Source organism: Hypomesus transpacificus, chromosome 3, assembly GCF_021917145.1.
Source record: "Hypomesus transpacificus isolate Combined female chromosome 3, fHypTra1, whole genome shotgun sequence".
NCBI lineage: Eukaryota > Metazoa > Chordata > Actinopteri > Osmeriformes > Osmeridae > Hypomesus > Hypomesus transpacificus.
Genome location: NC_061062.1, coordinates 970,318 through 996,161, shown reverse-complemented (window position 1 = coordinate 996,161; position 25,844 = coordinate 970,318). Strand labels below are relative to the sequence as shown.

At 46.5% G+C, this 25,844-nt stretch overlaps 3 protein-coding genes and 1 long non-coding RNA gene across 7 annotated transcripts; 2 read left to right on the top strand and 2 right to left on the bottom strand.

Annotated features, from left to right (window-relative positions):
- Positions 1-86: 86 nt before the first annotated feature.
- Positions 87-6,471, bottom strand: LOC124487103 (sushi domain-containing protein 6-like). 2 transcript variants are annotated; one of them, XR_006958330.1, is made up of 10 exons: positions 6,215-6,471; positions 5,227-5,377; positions 4,248-4,439; positions 3,740-3,931; positions 3,263-3,454; positions 2,801-2,995; positions 2,567-2,705; positions 2,054-2,436; positions 1,594-1,957; positions 87-160 (listed from the first exon to the last, which is right to left on the bottom strand). XR_006958330.1 is itself a non-coding variant. In XM_047049155.1 (9 exons), the coding sequence occupies exons 2-9, from the start codon at positions 5,342-5,344 to the stop codon at positions 1,932-1,934; spliced, it is 1,437 nt and encodes a 478-aa protein (XP_046905111.1). In that variant the 5' UTR covers positions 5,345-5,377; positions 6,215-6,471; the 3' UTR covers positions 718-1,931. The 2 variants fall into 2 exon arrangements, 1 of the variants encoding a protein (XP_046905111.1); XM_047049155.1 differs by lacking the exon at positions 87-160 and having other exon boundaries at positions 718-1,957.
- A 255-nt stretch (positions 6,472-6,726) lies between these two features.
- Positions 6,727-21,451, top strand: mthfd1b (methylenetetrahydrofolate dehydrogenase (NADP+ dependent) 1b). 3 transcript variants are annotated; one of them, XM_047047963.1, is made up of 28 exons: positions 6,727-6,885; positions 9,313-9,397; positions 9,730-9,789; positions 9,949-10,002; positions 10,250-10,386; positions 11,061-11,161; positions 11,244-11,380; positions 11,654-11,765; positions 11,951-12,078; positions 12,886-12,983; positions 13,320-13,493; positions 14,060-14,196; positions 14,305-14,351; positions 14,430-14,537; positions 14,808-14,882; positions 15,103-15,205; positions 15,342-15,418; positions 15,696-15,836; positions 16,276-16,344; positions 17,016-17,127; positions 17,237-17,376; positions 18,201-18,242; positions 18,681-18,781; positions 19,301-19,478; positions 20,004-20,111; positions 20,347-20,499; positions 20,586-20,704; positions 20,866-21,448. In XM_047047963.1, exons 1-27 carry the CDS (start codon positions 6,848-6,850, stop codon positions 20,673-20,675), a joined length of 2,805 nt encoding a protein of 934 aa, XP_046903919.1. In that variant the 5' UTR covers positions 6,727-6,847; the 3' UTR covers positions 20,676-20,704; positions 20,866-21,448. The 3 variants fall into 3 exon arrangements, with proteins under 3 accessions (XP_046903919.1, XP_046903920.1, XP_046903921.1); XM_047047964.1 differs by lacking the exon at positions 6,727-6,885 and adding an exon at positions 9,499-9,509 and having other exon boundaries at positions 9,319-9,397; positions 20,866-21,451; XM_047047965.1 differs by lacking the exons at positions 6,727-6,885; positions 9,313-9,397; positions 9,730-9,789; ... (6 more) ...; positions 12,886-12,983; positions 13,320-13,493 and adding an exon at positions 13,576-13,678 and having other exon boundaries at positions 20,866-21,446.
- Positions 21,452-21,776: 325 nt separating this feature from the next.
- Positions 21,777-25,060, top strand: LOC124463915. Its single transcript, XM_047015738.1, has 2 exons — positions 21,777-21,919; positions 22,352-25,060. The coding sequence occupies exon 2, from the start codon at positions 22,453-22,455 to the stop codon at positions 24,004-24,006; it is 1,554 nt and encodes a 517-aa protein (XP_046871694.1). The 5' UTR covers positions 21,777-21,919; positions 22,352-22,452; the 3' UTR covers positions 24,007-25,060.
- On the bottom strand, positions 24,959-25,767 carry LOC124463922. The gene is made up of 4 exons (XR_006955678.1): positions 25,703-25,767; positions 25,543-25,586; positions 25,411-25,440; positions 24,959-25,221 (listed from the first exon to the last, which is right to left on the bottom strand). It is a non-coding gene; the product is annotated as an uncharacterized LOC124463922 (long non-coding RNA).
- Positions 25,768-25,844: the final 77 nt, after the last annotated feature.

The window sequence follows — 25,844 nt, the reverse complement described above, 5'->3', positions numbered from 1 at the left end:
GACAGGGGGTTCCTGAGGACCAGGGCTGAGGACCAGGGCTGAGGACCAGGGCTGAGGACCAGGGCTGAGGACCAGGGCTGAGGACCAGGGCTGAGGACCAGGGCTGAGGACCAGGGCTGAGGACCGCTGCTTTAAACCAAGCTGCTACATGCTGAAGCCACTGCAAATGATGAGGGATGAACACAGTAACTATAAAATGGCTATATCAGATTATTTTTTACTTCTGACATAATTGAAAACCAAATCATATTAACATTGAATACATCAACTTAAACATGTCTCGGGATAGGGCACCAGAGATTCATAAATTGTTTATAAATATCTTAAGAATTGTTGCTGTTAGGAAAATGTTCATGTTTGTAATAAAACTATCTTAAACCATCAAACCATATATTGCTACATTATACTGTACGTGCACAATACCTTGTAAATCTTAATAGTACCAAATTCTTAAATAATTCCTTGAGGAACTTGTTTAGAATGCCATCTAGTGTTTGGTCTAAGACAGTATTCTCTAAATGGTGATGACCAGCAGGTGCAAAACAAAGCGTCTCACTAACACACCTCAAATCATGTTTAATCTAATTATTACGGGGTATATACAGAGTTAAATTAACTTAAAACTTTGTAAACAATATTAAAATACAATCTCGACACAAAATGCACTGCTCAGTCCCAAAGGAAACCAGGCAACTCATAGACAACACCAAGCCTCTGTACAATAATTACCTGCTTTTTATTGTACGATTAACCAAATAAATGTTACGGTCTCAAATGACATACGTGCTGAGGTCTACAAATGTTTACTGACCCGCCTAACAACATCCTTTTCCAAACCTTTTGGAAGCATCAAAAAAACAACGGCTGATCAACAGCATTCAGGACATGAATATATTAAATACTCAAATTTAGTATTCCTATCTATACTTAAAAACAGAATTTCAACAACCCGAATAAATAAATCCTACAATATCTTCAGGTGTTCACACAGCTTGTCTGACAAAGCTCAAAATTGTTACATCACTAAGCCGAGGAGGCCAAAAGTTGACATTCATTTAAAATTAAGAAAATTGTTTACCCAATCAATCAATGAATGTTGTTATTAACGGTACTTGTGCATAGAAGTGGATCTCTAAGGCCTTGGGGGAGGGGGGGGGGGGGGGGGGGGGGGGGGGGGGGGGGGGAGTGGGTGTGTGAGGCGTGGATGAGGACCCTCCAGCCACAGTGAGGAGACTAGGAACACAGTACACCACGGAGTGAACAGGGGGAACAAACAGGGGGAACACGTGACCTCACCGTATGAAATAATACCCTATAGCATTCCAGCCCAACGTGTGCAAAGCAGGGTTAAAGGGTTCAGAAATGTGAAAAGCCCAAAAAGCAGAGCGGTGGAAGGATAGCATCGTCATCTCACAAGGAGGAGGAGGAGACTGGCTGAGGGGGCGTGGCCTTTGTGCATCATGTGAGGCGTCACATGGCGTGCTGCCGACTTGTGTGACAAGACCATCCGAGAGTGGATTAGTGATGAAAACGTGTTTACATTATGAATCACAGAACACGAATGGACAACATGATAACGGATAAACAGCAAACCTGTCGAAATGCTCATCTTTTCTTCTTTCTTGACGGGATTACAACCATTTAGGACCTAAGCCAACAGCCAACAGGTCAAACTGGTGTGTCAGACATCAGACGTACATAGTAAGGAGTCCTTAGAAAATGTTTGAAGCATATATGTACACATGGCTGCTGTCCTGTCAGTCCTGCCTGTGCTGAGGCTCCCCTCAGGACCCCTGCCTAGGAGCAGTCAGTGTTGGCAGCAGCTGCATCGTGGAGGGCTGGGCCGAGGCTGGCCGGACACCGCAGGGCAGCAGCCAGCGCTCTGGGGTCTCCGGGGCAGTGGGGGAGGCACAGAGAGGCTGCAGGTAGCCTCAGACCTCTTTTAACAAAGGCATATCTGCAGAGACAAGACAGACGGGATGGTAAGGTTAAACAGCATGCCTGTGTGGCTGCTCGTCCTGTCTGGTGAGACTGGGGGTGCTGGAATACCTACCGTCTGAGAAGTCCATGTCAGCGTCCAGGAGGGGCAGGCTGTGCTGCTCGCTGCCGGAGGAGAGCCTCCTGAGTGGGGGTGGGGATGAGGGAGAGGCTGCTTGCTCCACCCAGCAGGAGGGGGACGGAGAGGAGGAGGGGACAGGATGGACCACCACCATCTCTGAGTGCTGGGAGAAGCAGGGGGGCCCGGAGGTCCTGGTGTCTGGCTGGCCCTCAAAGAGGACGATCTGGACCCGGGCCTCAGAGATGAGGCCTGTTGAGGTTGGCGCTGGTTCTCCCCCTCCTCCTCCGCCACAGACAGCCTCCTCGTATGAGGGCAAGGTCACCTGCACCCCCTCCACCATGATGGACACCGGCTGGCCTGACACACCATGCTCACGCCTGGACCAGCGACCAACGACAAAACGTGAGAATTAAAACCTGTCAGAACAGGCGCAGCTCACCACAGCCTGCACTGCGTCTCAGATACAGGAGACAGAGGTAGGGGTGCATTTGTTTTGAGGCCCCTTACCGGCTGTGGTGGAAGGACTTGAGTCTGGGCTGCAGCAGGACGAACAGGACGACCAGCAGCAGCAGGAGGGCGACTGAGCTGGCTGTGGACGCCACGATGGACAGGGTGGGCATCCCCAATGGCAACGCAGGGTTACGATCTGCTAACAAGCAGCCAGGAGGTCAATCAGCATCCATCAGCATCCATCAACATCAATCGACAGTATCTGACTGTGTTATTTGGGTGGCGTCGTACCCTGGTCCAGGAGACAGCTGATCTGCATGGGCCCGTCCCAGCCCCCTTCTTGGCAGGTCAGGTACTTGTAGTCCCCCTTCAGGATGAAGCCCTCGTCACAGAAGTACTCGATGACAGTGCCCTGGGTCAGGCGGCGGCAGGGGGCTGGGTGGCAGGAGTAGCCCCCGTTCTCTGGTTCCAGAGGAGGAAGACACACTAAACAGGGGAACAAGACAGCCCCGTCAGACGGCAGAAGGAACCCTCTACAGACATGTGGAAACAGGGGGGTTGTGGACATGAGTGAGAAATAACAAACTAGGTCAATAGCGAGAGAGAGAACAAGTGATGGAGCAAGACAGATAGCACCAGAGCAGACAAAATAATGCTGAGTTCCAAAAAAGGTGTGTCTTAGAGTACCATCACTGCATCTGCATGTCTCCTATAAACCAGGCTCTAGTGAGGCATGAGAGGAGAGGGCCTCACCATCACTGCGGATGCAGCGGGGGGCGTCTGCAGACCACAGGCCCAGCGGGGAGCAGGTGATGGTGGAGGGCCCGTCGGCCAGGTAGCCTGGGTCACAGCTGTACTGCAGCACGGTGCCCACAGGGATGGTGCCTCTGGCCGGCTCTGCCAGGTGGACGGAGCCGTGCTGAATCAGGAAGGGCCTCACACATCCTGGGAGAGGAAACAACATCCAGCTCAGTACTGAGATAGTTTCTTCCATTTTTCCTCAATTAGTATTACTGGGAGTTTCTCCATGTCTTCCTTGAGGGTTTAGGTTGGCTGAGGGGCAGTTCTGTGGGCGTATGTGAAGCCCTCTGTCACATTGCTTGTTAAAAGGGCTATACAAATCACATTTTATTTCATGATTATCAGCTCCTGGTTACCCCTATGTTTTGATGACATTGTGTTATCTATGTTATCTTACTGGTATGTTATAACCACTAGAGGGAGACCCACCTTGGCTGACACAGCTGATCTGCATGGGCAGGTCCCACTGAGCGTCTTGGCAGGTCAGGTACTTGTAGTCCCCCTTCAGGATGAAGCCCTCGTCACAGAAGTACTCGATGACAGTGCCCTGGGTCAGGCGGCGGCAGGGGGCTGGGTGGCAGGAGTAGCCCCCGTTCTCTGGTTCCAGAGGAGGAAGACACACTAAACAGGAAACAGCATCGTCAACCACTACTGCAAACCTGCACTGTGCTTCAAAATCCATAAGCACACAACTAGAACAGGATGAGTATAATTACAGCGGATGAGTTACGCTGCCCATTTTGGAGCAGACACAACATAGACTTAAGATGCCTTTCAGGGAGGACTTAAGCCCACAGGGGTAAGACAACCAAGGAAAGTGCACTCTCTCAAAGCAGCACATCTCCACCCACTCAGAAAAAAGGTGTGTCTTAGTGTACCATCACTGCATCTGCATGTCTCCTATAAACCAGGCTCTAGTGAGGGGAGAAGGCCTCACCATCACTGCGGATGCAGCGGGGGGCGTCTGCAGACCACAGGCCCAGCGGGGAGCAGGTGATGGTGGAGGGCCCGTCGGCCAGGTAGCCTGGGTCACAGCTGTACTGCAGCACGGTGCCCACAGGGATGGTGCCTCGGTTGGTCTCCGTCAGGTTGACCCAGCTGTTCTGGACCATGTACGGACAAACACATCCTGGAGGGAAAGAGACATAGCTTCATAGTTAATGCCATTATTGGGATTGGGGTTCTACTAATACAACTGCACCTAAACCAGTCTAAACCCTCAAGGAACACAAGTGGGAAAATGTGTCCACATTTTTGACTGGTACTGTACATCTGATTTCATTGGGCGTACACCTAAAACAAAAAATATACTGGTAGCACAACCATTTGAATGTATATGATTTCAGCATCAAATTACTAACGTATCATTAATTATGACAGGGTGACCCATTTTTCATCTTCAGTTATTGAAAGGCTTATTCATTATCAACACCAGGATGCTGAAGGATTTTCAGACAGGATTCTTGTTAACACATGCAGGTTGTAGGAGGTTTGTTGTTGTCAGCCACGATGCCGAGGGCATTGCTTCATTCTGAGTGGGTTTTCTTGAATACCCACTCAACAGGAGTGCTCTGAGGCTTATGCAACAGTCATGAGTCACACAGCCAGTAGGAGCTGAGTAGGATGAGAGAGAGAGAGCGATGGAGCGAGGTTGAGAGATTGAAAGAACATCATATCAATTGCCTCACGCCCACTTCTCTAACATCTTTTTTTCATCAGCGCAAGGACACTACACAAAGGTGCAGTGCAACTGACTATTGTGTCAGCGTGCGTGTTGAGGCAACAGGTGGGTTGAACATATGCTATCATCCCTCCCACTTCCAAAGTGAAGCCAGGTGCATGGCAGTAAACAGAGGCATTTGTAGATCTTGTGTTCAACTCGAATACAATCCTGTGATTCTAGATATCCCTCTTACCTGACCCGTGTCCGGTGGAGACCACCGTCAGGATAAGCAGTAGAGATAAGTGCCGTCTGTTAGCTGAATTGTGGGGCCCCAAGGCCTTTATCGCTGCCTCTAACATTCCATGGCACATCTTTCACTTCCCCTACAGCGGAACCAGCTCAACCTAGAATGACAGAAAGATAGTGTTTCCATGGCATGTCAGAACACTTAAATGCACAAATACTCCCCACGTCCTGATTGTTCAAGGCGGACACTGCTTGACAAAGGCGATACGTACGCTATAAATTAGCTATATTTACAGATACACGGAAACAACTCGTTAACGTAACAACATCTTGCTGATAGCCTTTGAAATGCATCATTAAACCTATGCCTAAAATAATTCACCTTTTAAGCCTGGCGTTGCATGGTTGAAAGCTAGCTATATTCAATCCGGAATAATGCGAATTATTAGTTTCTAACGTTAACTTTAGCTGTTGTCTAGGTTAATGTTAGCGCAAAACAGTCATTAGCTGCCTTTATTCAGCTAACAAGCTATGCTTGAAGTCTAGCTATATTTTTGTATAATCGTCACCAACAACCCGGAGGTAGCGTTAAGCAGCTACTTAGCTATCTGGCATGAGATTTGTTTTAAAAATGAAGTATTTTATCAAGCCATTTACTATTAGCGAACGCGCGTACACACCCATTTTCTGCTAGTCTACCTAGATAGCTAGCTAACAAACGTCGCTGTAACACAACGACCATTTCAACCAGGCCAAATCTAGAAGCTGACCGTACGATGTTATAGGTGGCTATTAGCTACGTCGTTAGATAGCTAGCTAGTTATTCCAATGATAAAGAATATTACCTGGCAAGTAAAGGTAACTAGACCCTGTCAGATGACAACACACAACAAAGAGCTAGTTCTAGCTAGCCATCGTTGATAGCTTTCAAATATTATGAAGGTGGAAGCATCTCTGTTGTTAGCCTAGCTTGCTAGTCGGTGTTAAAGGCTTACCCACAACACACCAGTCAACCTTCGGACCTCGGATCCTCCACCTAGTCTTCCGAATAAAATCACTTAGTCACTGATCCATCTCGCTGGTACCCCTCTTGCGCACAGAGACCAACAGATCAACGTCTGTATATTTACAATGTGTTCAATTTGTTCATTAAAATGACTGATGATCACCACCAGCTAGCTAGAAGAATAACGATCAGTACATCGCTGCTAGCTAGCTGGCTAGTTGTGGCTTCGCCTGGCTGGGCAATTTCGATGCAGTGCTTGACTCCCGACGTCCGCCGCTAGAGGGAGTTGAACGCCGGGGTTCGCTGCCTTCTCGCCTTCTGCGAAACACTCTGACCGAAACACTCTGACCAAAACACTCTGACCCAAAATCCCCATCTCACATTTTTATTTCCCGGATCTAAAGTATATTAGTTTAGAGACTTTTATTTTGAAAAAAGTGTGGAAGTCCTCAACCGGAAATGACGTTCGTTATTGAGGCTTGAGCTCTGACTTTAAGGCAACTTGCAACTCTCGTCTCTACGAAGTATAATATTCAACCTCCACTTGCTTCTGTTGGAGGAATCCAAGCCGTGCTGGGTAACTGTCTCCGGGACTCTCCATCTCGAACATCAAGGCCTAACGATGCCAGCCCAAATAATTAGTGGCAAAGAAGTTTCAGCGTAAGTATTTTTGTTGTTGCTGTAAAAGTAGTAGTTGTGTGACAATCAGCACATCAGTTTTGCAAAATCTCTGCATGCTTATCAACTATTTAGCATGAAACTATTAAATTAGTCGTTATTTAACGTTAATGCAAATATATTCTGCCCAATTACATAAACTTAAATCGTGACTTTGTTGTGCTTCTAGCACATTTAATGGTATACAGTAGAACAGCCACGTGCACTATGCATGGCTTAAATTAACTGCACTGTGTACAACATGAGATTTTGAATTTCACTGGAATTACCGGAGTAACTAACGTGGTAAACCAGTTGTTAGCTTGTCAAATCAGTGTTACAGAAAGTTAAGTTACGTTTTGTCTGTTGAAAAGTTTTCAACCCAGTTGTTGGATGTTGAAATGAATTCGCATATTCTATATATATATATTTGTGTTTATGCTGTAAACTGTTTCAATTCTGGCATCTTCAGAATACTGCTAAATAGACAAGTTGACTTATCTGGAAGTTGCAACCCACTGCACAGCCACTGGCTATTTAACTTTGCACTTCTGTAAATTACATTAATAAACTATCAATATTTGGCCCTTACGCAGACAGTGACCTCAAGTGGTAACTTTAAGACATAATCAATTTATTTTGGTTTTAGGAAACGGTTATCCATATATGAAAAAATTTCACTAGGTGGTTTCATTTTGCTTGCATTATTATATCTGTGTTAACAATTATTTATCTCTTTTGGGGAGGGGGACACACCAAGCATTCAATTGATCTTAAAATACATTTAGACCTGTTAACACATGCCTGTCACAAGACATGTCACGTTAGGTCAGTTAATTGTTGAATCAAACTAAAAAACACTGCATCGACTCAGAAGTTGAATGAATGAAAGCTGTTTGAGTATTTCAGTCAGACATCAAACAACTCATCTGTTGGCATTTGGTGTGTAGTTTGTGTGTGTGTGTGTGTTAGAGAAAGAGGTGTGTTACAGTATGGGAGGCTAACCAGGTGACCTTTGACCTCCACTAACGTGCTCTGTAATTATGAAGCACAGCAGCTCTAGAGAGCCGACACTGTGGCCTTGATCAGAGTCCAACTCTGTACTCTAGAAGTCTTTCCTCATAGGAATTTGGCACAGATGTCTTGAATCACCAGATACTGAGCAGCCAGCAGTCATTGTTGTGTGGAAGATAAGGACAACGTATCCAGCTGATCTAGAATCAATGGACATGAAGTCTGATAGAAGACTAGGCCTACCTCCACAATATATCTGTGTCAGTCGGCACACAGTAAAGGAATGGAACAATGTCATTTTGTTGTGTAACTTTATTCTGCTAAAGTAGAAACTCACATTCTCTCATTTGAAAAGAATAGTGGTCATTCACGGTCTCTCTCCTGGTGATGAAAGACGTGCAGCCCTGTGTGTGGTCTGGCAGTTATATTCACGTGACGTATGAGAAGGGCACGCCACTCATTAACTAGCCTTGATTCAATCCTGCTGGGACCACTAAGACAAATGACTTGCATGCAGACATTCCTACGTGTGCAAATTGACCTACTCACTTATCACTCGCTTGGTTTACCATCCAACATGCAGAAAAAATTGTAGTAGAAGTCTGTTATTCTAAGTGTTACTATCACATTATAAAACATAATATTATATATATTAAAAGGGACCAGGATATTTGATGAGATAAGTTGTGGAAATTTGTATCACCTGTAATAGAATGTGATTCAATGCAAATCTTATATTTCTACATGGTAACAAGCTTGCATAGTCATCACTGATGCTGTTAAAGAGTAGCCTGGTTGTTTTGAAGTCAGTCAGTTTACGTAAATCTCCCTCCCATCTTCAGAAGGTTGTGATTGGTGGAGATCAGTTACTCTGATCCTTATCTGTGTTACTTGGCTGCTGTCCAGCCACTCCACCAGTGTTTACTGTCAGTACTGCTGCTGTATCTGTGAGTGCATCATCAACTGTGAGTTCCCTCCTAACGGTGTGCATCCAGTGCTAGTTTGATCTCCTATGCTTTAGCTTTTCAGAATAAAAGAAGCCGAAGAGGCGACATGCTGAACTGACCCTCTCAGAGGATCTGTCTTAACATTGCAGATGGTTTTCAGTGGCCATGGGTTTAGCTTAGTGTTGTACTCAGATTCCATGGCAAGAAGTCTCTAACCCAGAGTTTCCCTTAGAATTAGATTATATTTGTGGTAGTTGGGAGGGGCGAAATCCAGACATTGTAAACATGAGGGGCTTTGCCCAAACCTAGGTCCTAGTATTGTTTTGTTGTGAATATAAATATAGACCTATTACTATTCAAAGTAATTTGAGCGCGTATAGCGCCCAACCGTTATTTATTTGCATTCATTTGAGCACATGTAGAGCTTTATGTAATATAAACATTCTGTTGGACTCATACGTGTTTTCAGCCAGGTGAGAGAGAGGCTGAAGAAGGATGTGGAACAGATGAAGATGCAGGACCCCAACTTCAGACCAGGCCTGGTCGTGCTACAGGTCAGGACAAAGACGTTGTTGTCTGATCCTATTTAAGACTGATGTCGTTATTTTAAGGTCTTATCTTATAATTTCCATGTGTTTTCTTACGGCTTGTTCAGACAGACGGCAGGTAAGGTTTTAAATATTTGTGTGTTCTTGTCTTAGTGGTGAATTTCTTCTGTCCTTAACCTGACTGGTGGAGAACAGAATCAGTTTTAATAGACTTGTACCACATTGTATTTAAAACTGAAATGATTAAAATAAGTTTGAAAGGCATATCTGATTTAACTCACTTGTTCACTGATTGTGGGGGTGAACTGGAATAAAAGGGTTTAGTTCTGTATTGGTAGGTTGGAGACAGAGATGATTCAAATCTCTACATCAGCATGAAGCTGAAAGCTGCAGCTGAGGTAATGCCTTCTGATATTCGTAGCTGTTTAACAATATACACATTATCCTGAATTCAGTGCATATCATCATCATAGATTTACCACCCACCTATGCCGTGTTTTTCCATCTGATATGCATTAACAGGCGTCGTTTTAACATTCCTGTTCTCTTGCGTCTAGATCGGGATAAATGCTACCCATCTGAGACTCCCGAAGACTGCCACCGAAGACGAGGTGAGGGGGCTTCTGGGAGTTTGGGGTTTCTGGGAGTGTGGGGCTTCTGGGAGTGTGGGGCTTCTGGGAGTGTGGGGCTTCTGGGAGTGTGGGGCTTCTGGGAGTGTGGGGCTTCTGGGAGTGTGGGGCTTCTGGGAAGTGTGGGGCTTCTGGGAAGTGTGGGGCTTCTGGGAAGTGTGGGGCTTCTGGGAAGTGTGTTGTTGTTGTTTGAACTCTGCGTGTCTCTTCTCCCGTGTGGTCCTGGCAGGTCCTGCACAGCATCACTGAGGTCAACGAGAACTCCTCGGTCCACGGCCTCATTGTCCAGCTGCCTCTGGACTCCGTCCACAAGATAGACACAGAGAAGGTGACCAACGCTGTGGCCCCGCAGAAGGACGTGGACGGGTGAGCAGAGCCCTCTGATGACCCGGCCTCAAACAATTTGACGCACAACAGTGAATGACCACTATTCTTTTCAAATGAGAGAATCCGAGTTTCTACTTTAGCAGAATAAAGATACACAACAAAGTGTGTAACTGTCAAACTCTGCACAAATAACAACACACAACTTCCCGAGACCAGATAATAATCCAAAATGTCAGTTGTTCAAAGTTTGAAAAACAGTTGATCTGTATGGTGGTTACCTCCATGTGCCGCTTTCCCACTCACTAGGCTGTGTTTATCTGTTGAATGTGTGTTTATCGAACAGTGAGGCAGATGTGGGATGGATTTCAGAGATGCTGTTCAAAGGCTTTTTGTTCTAGATCTAGAAATCAGAATTCTTCCATCAATTCGCTAAATGACTATCGATTTAGACTGGTGTGGCTGCACAATATGGAGCATCCGATGCTCTTAGGACGGATTGAAAGACGTTGAGTGAACAAAAAAAGATGTGTCCATTGATTTTCTTTTCATAGGCTCCGAGAGAAATGATTGCTTTAATGTCTTAATCACGTACAGCTTGTCTCTGGGTTACAAAAGAACGGTGGCAGAAGGCGTTATACTGTGAAAGAGGCACGTGCAAGCTTGAGCCAAACCAGCTCCTGTGTTGAGGTGCTGAGCGTGATGTTGTGTCCCAGTCTGACCAGCGTGAACGCAGGGAAGCTGTCCCGTGGAGACATGGGAGACTGCTTCCTCCCCTGCACCCCCAGCGGCTGCATGGAGCTGATCAGACAGACGGGTGAGTTAGCCTGGGTTCTCACACTACCTCTGAGTGGAAACCTGAAGGAGTCGATCGACTGACACGTCTGTCTGTGGTTCAGGTGTGTCAGTGGCAGGGAAGAAGGCCGTAGTGATTGGTCGCAGCAAGATTGTGGGCGCGCCCATGCATGACCTTCTGCTGTGGAACCATGCAACTGTGACCACCTGTCACTCAAAGACAGCTGACCTTGCTGCCGAGGTAACCTCCCCCCGTGCCGGGTCACAGACAAGGATTTGATATTACATTTATTTTTGAACATCTTCACATAGAGGTTGTCCAGGTTTATATCATTTGTGCAGGTTAATGACGGGTCAGTTGAGTTTAGCACATGCCTTGTCAGAGTCATTATCTTGATAATCCACATGTCCAGTTTCATAATGCATGACGTGTTGGTTGTCTCTCCATAACAGGTCACACACAGGCACAGAGGAGAGCTGTTTCAGTCTGATTGATAGTCTTGGTTCTCCTCAGGTGGGCAAAGCAGACATCTTGGTTGTTGGGATCGGGAAAGCAGAGATGGTGAAGGGGGAGTGGTTGAAGAAGGGAGCCTTGGTCATAGACTGTGGAATCAACCACATCCCAGGTTAGCCAAGCCTCTCCTGCTGGACCCGTCTGATCCACACAAACACAACAAGTACAGAGTCCTGAGAATGGGCATCAAACTAGCATCTCCTACTGTATAACAAGGACAAGGTCTAGACAGTGTGGTCTAGACAGTGTTGTCTAGGCTTGTCTAATGATGACTGGCTGTTGTGTGACCCTGACCAGATGAGACCAAGGCCAGTGGGAAGCGGGTGGTGGGAGACGTCCACTACCCCTCAGCCAAGGAGCAGGCTGGGTTCATCACCCCTGTCCCTGGAGGAGTGGGGCCCATGACTGTGGCCATGCTCATGGCGGTAAGCTACTTCTTATAGACTGCTGCCTCATATAAACTGCTTGATATAGACTGCTGCCTCATATAGACTGCTTCTTATAGACTGCTGCCTCATATAAACTGCTTCATATAGGCTGCTGCTGCCTCATATAGACTGCTTCATATAGATTGCTGCTGCCTCATAGACTGCTTCATATAGTCTGCTGCTGCCTCATATAGACTGCTTCATATAGTCTGCTGCTGCCTCATATAGACTGCTTCATATGGGCTATAGCGTAGGTGGTGTGTCCTTACTAGAGAAGGACCAGGAAGGAGGTCAGGAGGATCTTAAATCCACGCCAGACCTGTCCTCACCCTGGAAGTCTGAGGCTGGTGAAGTGAGAAGCCAGAGAAAGTGCAGAGCGGTTTGGCCGTGAGAAAGAAAGAGACGGTGTTGTGTTCTGTAGCCTTATCATCGCTATTCAGAGGCACCTGTTTTGTCAGAGGGAAATGTGACAATAGCAGCTTGGCAGGATGAATGTGGATCCTTGTGTGTTAGATAAGGTCCTCTGTCTCATTCTATTCTGGTCGATTTCACTAATCCCCTTTACAGCCGTAATTTCATTCTAGCGACAAATGAATTGAAGCAATTTCTTAAATTAATTCACTTCATTTTGCTTACTTTATTCATTCTGTTTACTTTATTATTCCTTTGATGCTTGCACAAAATACATGCAGGAATAATGAGAAGGGGTTCGCTGTAGCAGATGTTTACTGGAGTACCAAAAATGATTTGTTCAGATTGTGACTCGAATGTTTAATCAGAGCCTTTCATGGTCTTCATCTGCAGAACACGGTTCTCGGGGCCAAGCGGTTCCTGGAAAGCCATCAGCCAGGGAAGTGGAACATGTCCTACACCAAACTGAACCTCCAGAAACCCGTGCCGAGGTTGGTCTGGCCCACACCCACACTTGCCTCTCCTCTGTGTCCTAGTCCAGTAGCACGATCAGTGCTGCCTATAGTCCAGGTATTGACTCTCTATCTCATTTATATACATCTCGGAATAGAAGGGGGAACGATGTGGGTGTGTTTGTCAGCGTGTGTGTGCACATATGGAAGGCCCAGAGAATATTGAGAACAAGGACATCGTTGTCATGGTGGAGAACGAAGCAGAACCTTGTATGTTACACAGCTCCAAACTTTCTGAGAGAGTTGAGGGGAAGTTGCAAACAGGCCTCCTGTGTTCTCAGATCAATGATGCTCCGGCTGTGCTCATCTTCTCAGTGACATTGTGATCTCCCGCTCCTGCGTGCCCAAGTCCATCGAGCGGCTGGCCCTGGGGGTGGGGCTGCTGCCGGACGAGGTGGAGCTGTATGGGACCACCAAGGCCAAGGTGCAGCTGAGCACCACCAAGCGTCTGAAGGCACAGCCTGATGGGAAATACGTGGTGGTTACTGGGTAGGCTCCTGTCAGCGCTGTGCTGTCCTGTTACTGGGTAGGCTCCTGTCAGCGCTGTGCTGTCCTGTTACTGGGTAGGCTCCTGTCAGCGCTGTGCTGTCCTGTTACTGGGTAGGCTCCTGTCAGCGCTGTGCTGTCCTGTTACTGGGTAGGCTCCTGTCAGCGCTGTGCTGTCCTGTTACTGGGTAGGCTCCTGTCAGCGCTGTGCTGTCCTGCTGTTGGATGAGTTTACTATGAGCTGTTAGTCTTTCATCATGCGGGGGGCAAGGTTCAGCAAGGTCTCAAGATTGGTCTGTCTATTTGCTATGAGCAGTTCAACACAGACATGCAGTGTAATGAAATGCTGTGCACATAGTTAAAAGTCAGTAAAAATACGTTACAAAAAGAAGTAAAATAAGTTTGAAACTTAAAACTTTTTAAACAAAGAGGTAAAGACAGCTGAATAGTCGGTGGACAAACAGGATGATGAGGATATGTGCTGGGGAGTCATTATCCCTCCCACCCTGAGCGATGTACAGCCAGCATGCCCTGTACTGATGACCCCCCGTGGATGATGTTTCTGGCAGCATCACCCCCACACCCCTGGGAGAGGGCAAGAGCACCACCACGGTGGGCCTGGCCCAGGCCCTCGGAGCCCACATGAAGCTCAACGTCTTCGCCTGCGTCCGCCAGCCGTCCCAAGGCCCCACCTTCGGGATCAAAGGTCAGAGCTTCTGATGGGTTGGATCCAGCATGAAGGATGTATGAGTGGTTATGTTCTCCAAGGTTCTGCGTTTTTCTTGTGCTGATCTCCAGAACGTTCTCTCCCCAGGCGGGGCAGCTGGCGGTGGGTACTCCCAAGTCATCCCCATGGAGGAGGTACTGGTCTGATCTCTCACATTAGCCGTATGGAAGGAAGGACTATGTATTTCTACAGAACCGTCTGTCTCTCCTCAGTTTAACCTCCATCTCACGGGTGACATCCACGCCATCACGGCTGCCAACAACCTCGTGGCGGCCGCCATAGACGCACGCATGTTCCACGAGAACACTCAGTCCGACAAGGTCAGACTTCCTTTTTAATTCCGTTGTTGCAGATGTTCTCCCTGCGTTCTGGAAGGTTCTGCTGGGTGGGTCCAGTAGTGTTGTGTTTCACCCTCATCTGGCTGTGTTCTTTTTCTGTTGTTGATTTCTTTATTTAAAGGGACAACGCACATTAATCAACATGAGCACAGAGTTCAACATGTAAATGTGACAGTTTTAGCCAAACAGGCTGATTTTCATCTGCAGGCCCTAGCAGGCTGATGGCTTAATGTTGATGGCTCTCCCCTTCAGGCTCTGTTCAACCGCCTGGTTCCTCTCTCCGGGGGCCAGAGAACGTTCTCCCCCATCCAGATCAACAGACTCAAGGTGCCAAATGAAATACCTCAGCAGTGCACATTACTAAGCTCTCGTATTCTAAATGTAACGTGGAGTAAACATCGTACTACCTGGTAACATTGGAGCATTTATCACTGTACTTCCTGTATGCAATGTTTGCACATTGCTTTGTGTAGAAGCTCCTGCTTAAATGAATAAAAAAAAATAAAAAATCTGGCTCATGCTGACTTGCGTCCTGATGTGTCTGTAGAAACTGGGCATTGAGAAGACCGACCCCCTGACCCTGACAGATGAGGAAGTCACCCTGTTCTCCCGTCTGGATATGGACCCTGCCACCATCACCTGGCAGAGAGGTAGCGAAGCCTGCCTCTTCACCCCTCCTTCCCTGCCCTCCCGCCTCCCCTGCCCTCCCGCCTGTGCACCACTAAGTCTGTGTGACGGGGGATTCAACACATAAGCTTGCTGATTTAAATGTGTGTGTGTGTTCAGTTTTGGACACCAATGACCGTTTCCTGAGGAAGATCACGATTGGCCAAGGCCCGACTGAGAAGGGCTTTACCCGTGAGGTGTGTATGCTTCAGGGGAAGGATCTCTGTGCTGCTCCATTCAGCCTTCTGAGTATGTTGTCATCACTGACATGAGATGGCCACCCTGATGGTCTGGACCAAAGGTCTCCAACCCTGCTCCTGGAGATACTCTGCTTTGATTAGAGGTTAGATCTCCAGGAGCAGGGTTGGTGACCCCTGAACTAGCCTTGTTTGAATCCCATAAAATGAGTCCTTCCCTGTGTTAACACACCAGGCTTCTGTGTCTTCTGTTTGTACTGCCCCCGCTGGTTCCCAGGCCCAGTTTGACATCACGGTGGCCAGTGAGATCATGGCAGTGCTGGCTCTCACCAGCAGCCTGGAGGACATGAGGAGCCGCCTGGCCAGGATGGTGGTAGCCACCAGCCGCAGGGGACAGCCCGTCACCACCGAGGACCTGGTCAGTGCCCCTGCCTGTCACCTGGAACCTCTGAACATACTTTGCTGTGTCAAACATCCCAAATATATTCCCTAGATCAGTGCTTCCCAACCCTAACCAATGAAAACTAAAATGAATAATGCTGCGTTCCATTTGACAATCCGAGTCAGGATCTCCAAGCTATCTTCTAGATAACAGATTTGAGCAGTAAGGTTAACTAGGCTAGCTAGCTAACAATTATTAGCTACTACATTACAATGTACTCAATTATCTGATTGTCAGCTTGGTTGCTAGTCGTTAATGTTAACACATCAGGGTTTCCCGCAGAAACTGTGAAGAAAAAAAATATATTTAAGCTATGCAAGTGGCCCGCGAAGTTGAGTTGATGATATGAGTTCCATCGTAGCGTCACTGTGTTGTGGCTGGTGGGCTGGTCTCAGTAGGTGTCTCCTCTCTCCAGGGTGTGAGTGGGGCCTTGACTGTGCTGATGAGGGATGCCATCAAGCCCAACCTGATGCAGACTCTGGAGGTGAGTGGAGCCTGGGTGGGGGTCCCTGGGTGGGGGACCCTGGGTGGGGGTATCTGGGTGGGGGTCCCTGGGTGGGGGTCCCTGGGTGGGGGTCCCTGGGTGGGGGACCCTGGGTGGGGGTCCCTGGGTGGGGGACCCTGGGTGGAGGTCCCTGGGTGGGGGTCCCTGGGTGGAGGTCCCTGGGTGGGGGTCCCTGGGTGGGGGTCCCTGGGTGGGGGTCCCTGGGTGGGGGTCCCTGGGTGGGGGTCCCTGGGTGGAGGTCCCTGGGTGGGGGTACCTGGATGAGGAGGGAATCACTTTTGTATGGAAATGGACTTTGAAGTGTGTGTGTTGAGGCAGGGATGTCTGCTGCAACCAGACCCTGCTGGCCCTTGGCTTTTAGTCTCTGGAGGGACGAGGCACAAAATGTACCTTGTTCTTCCAGTGGACAGAATATTTGAAGCTTGCTGCTTCCCTAACTGAGAATAATCTGAACGCAAACCAGTGGTAATTTTGTCTTTATTCATAAAGGGTGATGAAGTGGCTTTGGAAGTGTTTTCGGTGAGAGGGAACAAACATGGAGTGTGGGGGGGAGAGGGGAGAGAGGGAGAGATAGAGATAGTGGTGGGGTGTTCTGAGACAGGGTGTATGATCCTATGAAGCATCACTGACAGGTGTGTTTTATCCTCCAGGGAACACCTGTGTTCGTCCACGCTGGACCATTCGCCAACATCGCCCACGGCAACTCCTCCATCCTGGCCGACAAGATCGCCCTGAAGCTGGTGGGCCCGGACGGCTTCGTAGGTGAGGAGTTCAGACACTCTGTTACTGGGGGTTTGGGGTTCTTCATCTGGAACGTCAACAACTTCCCAGAGTTCCAGAGTTGAAGTTGACGCTTTGCATTACTGAACAGTGACGGAGGCAGGCTTTGGGGCTGACATCGGCATGGAGAAGTTCTTCAACATCAAGTGCCGCTACTCCGGGCTGAGGCCCCATGTGGTGGTGCTGGTGGCCACGGTCCGAGCACTGAAGATGCACGGAGGAGGACCACTGGTGAGAGAAACCAGACTGTGCTAGTCTGCCTCAGGACAGGGTGGGAGGGGGAGAGATATTACAACTAGTGCTGTCCGTTTAACGCGTTATTAACGGCATTAATGCAACCCAAATTAGCGGGGTCACATTATTTATTGCGCGATTAACGTTCTTTTTGGCACACAGCTGATGCAAATTCTCCGCCCCCTCGTCAAAGCCAGGCGATTGCAATGTTTTCAATAAAAAATACAGTTGCACTAAGCAATCCGATCTACTTTTCCATGTTGATCAGAGCATTAAAATGAGAAAAAATAACGGGACAAAAAGAAATCAAGGGACATTTAGAATAGATTTATTGCAATTAATCACGAGTTAACTATGACATTAATGCGATTAAATATTTTAATCATTTGACAGCACTAATTAAAACACTACATTCAGTCGTTCAATTTTACTATTTTAAACCTAGCTATTAAACCTTGTGGGTTTTGAATAAGTCGGGAGGGAAGGATCAGTCCAAGGACATTTGCCTTTTCTGCAGCAGAAAGATAGGGAGCCCTTCATATCTGTGCTGCATTATAATCATCAGATCAGCTTTGAAATGTCTCACATTACATTAAATGTCACACATTTCTCCTATAGACTTTGATATTCTGAGTGAATGCAGGTTCACTGCTGAGAATGTAATTACACGTCCTGCTGTGTGGAGCTCAGGCAGTACAGCTCATTTGTATTCGGTCTCCTCTCAGTTTGTTTTACTGTGGGGCGGATGGACACAGGAGGGATCTGGATTGGCTCATGGAAACATTTTCTAACGCCTGGCGTTTGTTTTCCTTTTGCTGAAGGTCACAGCTGGGATGGCACTACCTCAGGAGTACGTGGAGGAGGTAAGACTCAACCTTCAACTCCCTCTGTCCCTTCAGTATACCTGATAGGAAGCATCCAGCCCTAATATGTCACTTCCTCCATCATACTGTGATGTGTTCATGTACATCTGAAGCCCAGGCTTGAAGCCTGGGGCTCAGTTAGCTGAACTTCACAGCACCATCTATAATGCAGTGTGATTAGGTCTGGTGCACAGGCTCCATGCTTTACATGGATCAGTGAGTGTTACCTTCCCTGCCCGGCTAAACACTGAGATGATACTTGTTGGTTTATTCTTTCAGCAGATGCTTTTATGCAAAAAGGCACACAGGGAAATTCAAACCTGCAACCTCTTGTTCTGCAGTCAAATATCATTGTGGTACTGTGTGTATTGTGAGCCATATGTTTGTTGTGAGCCGCGTGTGTGTGTTGTGACCCGTGTGTTGTGTGTCCCTGGGAAGAACCTGGAGCTGGTGGAGAGGGGCTGCAGCAACATGAGGAAGCAGGTGGAGAACGCCCGGGCCTTTGGTGTTCCTGTGGTTGTGGCCGTCAACGCCTTCAAGTGAGGAGCTGTTAAAGAAGCTGGTGAACTGTTTTGTGACGTGTTGTGTGGGAGAGAGAAAAAATCCCCAAAAAGTTACAAAAGGTTGGGGGGAAAAACTAACAAACAAGGTTGAAGAGTTTGTCCAAACCCATTCTTCAACCTTTTGTAACATTGTTTTAATTAGAAAAAAATATATTTTTGTAACCTTTTGTAAGTATTTTCAATTATTTATTTATTTTTTCAACTTTTTTTTACCTTTTGTATCTGTTTTTAGAAATGTGTATTTTTGTATTTTGTGAAAAAAGTTGCACAAGGTTGACAAAAAAAACAAATCACCAAAAAGGTTGGAGAAAAATAAAAGAATGATTTCTTTTTTGAAAAAAAAAAAAATTGCATTATTGATGAGTACCAAACAAGGACTTTACTGTACTCTATCATACTCTGCTCTGCTCCAGCACCCTCAGCCAATCAGGACCAGTGGTGTTCCAAACAACCATGCAGGTTTTGACCGTTTCACCCGTTTGACCCTGACTGCAGGACGGACACGGAGTCTGAACTGGACCTGATCTGCCGCCTGGCGAAGGATGCTGGTGCCTTTGACGCGGTGCGCTGCTCCCACTGGGCCGAAGGGGGTGCTGGGGCGGTGGAGCTGGGTCGGGCCGTCCAGAAGGCCTCCCAGTCCCCTAGCAGCTTCAAGTTCCTCTACGACGTTGAGGTAAAGACTGTGTGTTGGGTGTTCCTGAGACTTACTGTGGAATCGTTTTGCCTCTTTTCTTTTTTTCAGACTACATACTCCCACCCCCCATGTACAAGCTATGCATTTAGCTTCACGAATTACCATTCATTAATGTCTGCCAAAACACCCCATGTAGCGATCAATTTGTGTACAATCAATCACTCGGCTCTGCCCCCCTGCACACACACACTCGCTGTTGACCATTTAATTGCAGAGTAGTCTTTTGTAGATTATTTCCACCACAGCGCCATCACATCATATTCCTATTCCTGCCTCTCCATCAGTGTGCTGGGTGATCCAGGCCCCCTGTGGGGAGAGCAGTCTGTGTGAAACAGCTCTGTTCTCTGTCCTGCCTGTGCCACCGTCCACAGAGCAGCTCAATCACTACGTCCTGCTTCACTGATTGAAAACTAATGGTGCGACGTCTACCAGTTGGACTGGTGAACATGACCAATCTCAAGTGTTTATCGGTATGGTGATAAATTCCCTTTTTGTTCCCTTCAGCTTCCCATTGCAGACAAGATTCGAATCATCGCTCAGAAGATCTACGGTGCTGATGATATTGAGCTGCTGCCCGATGCCCAGCACAAGGTGGAGCTGTACACCAAGCAGGTACAGGCCGGGAGAGTCACTTAACTGGTTTGGGTTGCAACAACCTGTTTACCTGCTGCTGCACATGTACTATAGGCAGTGTGAGGGAGGACACTAGATGTGCCTGAGGAAGGAATGTTGTACGGATCCTGTCTCTGCTCTTGTCGTGACTCCTGCCCCACTCCACCATCTCTGAGCGGTTTACCCTGTTTCAGGTGAAAGCCTCACCTGATCTTTGCTGTGTGTCTTTGTACAGGGCTTTGGGAACCTTCCAATCTGTATGGCAAAGACACACCTCTCCCTCTCTCACGAGGCAGACAAGAAGGGCGTGCCGACAGGTTTTGTCCTGCCCATTAGAGACATCCGTGCCAGCGTGGGGGCGGGGTTCCTCTACCCTCTGGTTGGCACGGTACGTGCATGACTTCACCTCATGACTCCACCAACTGTAGGTCTGTACATGTAACCACCAGGGACTGACTGTCTGATCTGTTCTAGATGCCCACGATTCCAGGGCTGCCAACAAGGCCCTGTTTCTACGACATCGACCTGGACCCTGAAACTGAGCAGATCACTGGACTCTTCTAAGACAGGCTTGGCTTGGATCATTGGCGCTGGTAAAGAATCGGTTCTAGAAATGACATCAATACTGAACACCAAAGCGGAAAGTGATTTTAAATGTTCTTTCTTTCTCCCTCCCTCACGCCCTCCCCGCCCTCACTCCCGCCCTCACTTCCGCCCTCACTCCCTCCCTCCATCCATCCCTCCCTCCCTCCAGAGTGGATCAGCTACCCCCCATGGAGCCCTAATGAAATGTGAAGAAGTAATAACTGGAAACTCCGGTCAATAACCTGTATTTTTCACTCAGCCTCCAACATCTATCAATAATTAATTTGCTCTCTGCCAGCGTAGTCAGCTGTGGATAAATGGAGAAAGTTCATTAATTAGAGAACAGGTTTTCCCTTAGAAATGTTCTCAGAATGCGACATTTAGCAGGAACAAATTCCCTTTCTACATTCCTGTCATAAACGCCTACTGTAGCAACATATTCCATTTTGGAGATAACCATCTCGTTTTTTTTTGTTTTTTTCATAGTATTTTGATGTGTGGGATATCAGAAAGGGGTTCAGGTTCAAATGTTTGCAACACCATAGATACTTAGTGTCTTGTATCATCACTGTTTTGGTCGCATTGGTTAAAGATGTAATACAATTTGGGGTTTTCAGTTTCAAAAAATGTAAATTGAACAGTGTTTACAATTAATTGTTTGTAATAGTTTTAAATGTGGTCATGAAAGTCCCTGCTTCAGAGAAAATAAAGCAAATATTGTAGATTAAGAATGCGTGTGTCAGGTCACTCAGGAAACAAGAAAATACATGGTTGTACAGGCCTCTACATTAGCTAGCTATCCATGTATGCAGTTATGTAGAAGCTTACAATTACAATTGTTAAATGTAGGCTACATGGAAAGCAGATATTTCCCTTCATAAGATGTTACTAAGTCTGTTTGATTGTATCTCCTTAGCTTACCTTGTATTTATTTAAATAAACGACGCAATTTCTCTCGTGCAGAAGCCTGTAGCGTAGGGATATGTTAATATTGTGTGTAGGTCTCAACATAACGACGTTTAAGTAATATTTTTGGTCATGCGGTATGCTACTTGTCAATCAGTGCGTTACCATGGCAACCTGAGAGTATGCCACCCCAGCAGCGACGGTCGGAGAGCTCCGGTGGACACCTGCGAGCGCGCGATGGAGAGGCGCGCGCGTTTGCATGCGCCAATGTCTCGTTTCTAATAAGGAATAAAGAATTCTCCCCGAGTCCTTAACAGGTAAGTGAAACATCACAAATATTACTGTTTAAACTAATTTCAAGTGGACAGGTTGATTACTCAATCATATAAAAACTATTCGCCGAAGTCTGTATTCGTAGAATTTGGTAAAGGATCTAAAATGCACAAAGCAGTAGCTTAGCCACTGCATTAAAATATGAAATGGCTTTGTCGGTTGATGTCATGGACCAAGTGATTGAGGCACGCAGCTGATAAACATTCCAGGATGAAACTGGTTATTATTGGATCTCATAAAATTACAACAACAAAAAAGATACAAATGTAATAGCTTCCAGAATGACTTGTGTCCACAGAATATGACCATAGTATTGCCATGAGGAATTTTAAGTTTCATTATTTATGGTATATTTGGATGTATTGAATAAGTGAGCTTGGTCTTTGTAGGCATGACATCTTTGTTTTTCTTCACAGGCAGGAGTTTGTCAACAGATGCCACAGTTGAGTAATGGTTTGACACATCTAGATTATCTGTGGGGAAAAAACTGAAGAGCGTAGATGATTATAAATCCACCATGTCAGTCAAAGGGGCATTGATTGGACACAGTGAAGAGAGAGCAGGACTGAGGAGAAAGCTGTCTGGTCCTCATCTCATACAGGGCAAATCGATCTGGTCTTGGAGACCCAAGAGTTTGAGGAAGAGCAACTGGACAAAAGACAAGTCAACGTTAAGTTGTCAAGAAACACATTGTTCTGAAGAGTACCTTCCTGTGACAGCTACTTTGTCATCCTCCACAGGACAAACTCATTTAGATGCTGATGATTTAGACCAAAAGTACAAACAACAGGGACTCAAAGGCTGGAGATATTGTTTCCCTCGGTCTGTCGTGTGCTGTCGTAGGAAGACGTCAGATGACAAGAGCGTCCATGACAAACATAGAAGTAATGATTTCACGTTCTTTAACAAGCTGACCAGAGACTCTGTTGATTTAACTTTCCAGCTGAATGTGATTAACTGTATTTTAACCAGAGAGGAGCTAGAGAGGGTTCCTGCTGTGTTAAGGAGAGAAAAAAATAAAGTCAGAACAAGACAAATCTTCAAAAGATTCAGTTGTGAATCTCCTGAGGATGATTCTAAAGCCACCCCGTTGGGACCGGAAACTTTTCGGCAAGATCCTTGTGTGATTATCTCTCTCGGGGAAAAGACCGGACCTTTCTGGAGGCGCAGGGCCAAGAAGCCGTCTCCTTTCTTCCAAGAGCGTATCGAAGAAAACAGGGAATACATAGAAGAGGAGACGATTGTGCTAGCTAACAGACACGCTGACGATGCAGCTGGGGGCGACAGCTCCAGTCCTCCTCAGAGGGGAGGGAGAAACGCCCGCCGCCATTACCCCGAGACACTGACGGTGAGCGTGGATGTGAGTGCTGCGACGTCAGAGGTCAGGGAGGTCAAAGGCATGAGGTCAAAGGTAGAGACGGATGCGGACGCCTCTGAAACACAGCTAGAGGAAGAAATAAAGGAACCTGAAGACGGTGGAGAAGAACATCTGATGGAGGCTGGGGAGACACTGGTGACCTTTCATCCACCTGAGACCCACAGTGGCTCTGAGACAACAGGGGACTGTGGATCACCTGAGGAGATAGGGAATGTGGAGATGCACCCGGGACTCGCTGATGGATACATCGCCTCAGCCGCTGATGCAGTTGGCCTTACGGCGACAGGAAAAGAGATCCAACTGCTTCCTGACTCGGACAAACATCTAGATAACTTTATGTGTAGGAGTTTAGACACACCAAGCAGAAATCTGATCCCGAGGGGTATTGGCCAGGGTTTGGATTGCAACAAATCTCATCCTGACAATGAACAGTTATTCCCTTGTGAACTGAGCAGCTCATTAAAGACTGTTACTGGCACATGCAATTATTGTGTCCTCCTCGCTGACGATCATACAGCTCTGTATCAATGTGATCCACAGCCAACTGAGATAGTCCTGCGAGAGACGGCTTGTTTGGTGGTTCAGTTTGTGATGAAGGCTGCTCTAGATCAGTTCAAACAAGAGCTGTTGGAATCTGATGTTACCCAACTGTCTCCTAATCAGCTTCAGAGCAACTTGCAAGACACATTCTAACATGAACTACAATGAGCTCACATTCAGTGCTTTTGTGTTCACTGTGGTTTCTGCAGACTGCAGTGTGCTCTCACAATACCCAACCCAAACCTGTATTTTATCATCATGCTGTTCATATGTGAAGATAGACCATGCCAATGGCATATTCCTAGAAAGTCATGTTTTGTCATGTTGGCATCATGAAATGACTCATCGTGTCTTTGTAGCGACATCCCAGATTGTGAGACTTGTTTCCATAGAAATGAGAAGCAGACGATGTTGATCATGTATGGGATGTTCTTGTGGTTAAATTTGCAGCTAATAGGGTGTAATACTCACACTGGGTTACATTTCTCATGAAGTTGTCCACCTCAGACTGTATGTTGGGCTAGAGTGTACTGGACGTTGATGCCAAACACCTATAGATAGTCTCAGAGGTGCTGCAGTTGAACACCTATAGATAGTCTCAGAGGTGCTGCAGTTGAGATAACCATATTCAGACAAAGAATGAGAATATTTCCTGGATAGTTAAATGGGAGGTATATCCGTCAAAGCCTCTTATGCAGTCGAACTCGGCAAATTAAACTTGTCTGAAGTCATTTGGAAGGTCAATGATCTAGAAGAGGGTGTAGCTCACTTGGCTGTAGGCCAACAACAACCTGGGTTTATGTCTTGGAGTGTGAATACCTCAGAGTTGTGAAATTTGGATCAGAGCCATCTGGTCCACTGTCAACAGTTTGAGGAGAACTTAATCTACGTACGTCTCCTGTGATCTATCAACTCAGATAGCAGGATACCTGCACACGTCAGTTGCTGCTCTTTGACAACTTTTCTGTAGAAATGTTGGTTTGTATAGATAAAATATAGGGTCTAAAATCATATAACAGCTGGGTTGTGAAGTATTCCTTATACGCATCTGTTTGAATGGATATATTATATGCGTATCTATAAATAAATGACAAATAAGTCACTGTGGCTCTGAATAGTTTTAATACATAGATACATGTCCATACTTTTTACAGTGGATTATGTCAGAGTTTATAACAGTTAAGGAACAATGTTTTTCAATTAATGTTTACCACCACCTCTTCCGCCAGATTTTCCATGTTCGCCTGCCTTCCCATGTTCGCCTGCCTTCCCATGTTCGCCGGACTTCCCATGTTCGCCGGACTTCCCATGTTCGCCGGCCTTCCCATGATCACATGCAGCTTTTCCATCTCCTTTCTTTCCCTTCCCCTAAAAATGAGCAAAACATTTGTACTCATCTCAACAGTTTAGTAAACACATACCAGACAGTGCTCAAAGTCGTAGAACACCTTTCAGTCAACTACGACACATTTTTACTTCATTTTTATCAAACTCTTTTGACATGAACTTTAACAGAAAGAGAACAAGCAGGTCAGACTTTATAGCAGCGTCGCCTACCTCCTTATCTCCGACTGCAGGGGTGGTAGCCTGAGGGACCAGAAACAAGCATTTAATTACTCATCATTCATTCACGGAGGGTGGATGGTAAAACACTGTTCTGTCTTTGGTTATCAAAGTGAGTTGTCTTACATCTGGAGTGCTCATGTTTTTCTCGGGTTAGCAGGTAGATTAATCTGTAGGAAAAATTGAGATAAGTACCTGTAATGATCCAATCACAATCCAATACTACATTTGCTTTTCCATATCAACTGTTGTACAAAAAAGTTAAGTTAATTAAAGCATGTCATACCTGTTACAGGAGGGTTAAACTGTGAGCATCATGCTCTCTCTGTCTGTATTTATAACACATGAACTCGTGATGGGGATGCAGGATTTGCAGACCACACCCAAACCTTTTTTAATTATAGTCAGATCTTTCTAGGAAAGGTGTT

Excerpts from the sequence above, each read along its gene's own strand:
- LOC124487103 (XM_047049155.1), bottom strand. The coding sequence starts at position 5,344 with ATGTGCCATGGAATGTTAGAGGCAGCGATAAAGGCCTTGGGGCCCCAC. Across the intron at positions 2,706-2,800 it reads CAGCTGTCTCCTGGACCAGG|ATCGTAACCCTGCGTTGCCA; the intron begins GTACGACGCCAC and ends GCTTGTTAGCAG. Across the intron at positions 1,958-2,053 it reads TGACATGGACTTCTCAGACG|ATATGCCTTTGTTAAAAGAG; the intron begins GTAGGTATTCCA and ends TTGTCTCTGCAG.
- mthfd1b (XM_047047963.1), top strand. The coding sequence starts at position 6,848 with ATGCCAGCCCAAATAATTAGTGGCAAAGAAGTTTCAGC. Across the intron at positions 11,766-11,950 it reads TGGAATCAACCACATCCCAG|ATGAGACCAAGGCCAGTGGG; the intron begins GTTAGCCAAGCC and ends GACCCTGACCAG. Across the intron at positions 14,352-14,429 it reads AAGTCATCCCCATGGAGGAG|TTTAACCTCCATCTCACGGG; the intron begins GTACTGGTCTGA and ends GTCTCTCCTCAG.
- LOC124463915 (XM_047015738.1), top strand. The coding sequence starts at position 22,453 with ATGTCAGTCAAAGGGGCATTGATTGGACACAGTGAAGAGAGAGCAGGA.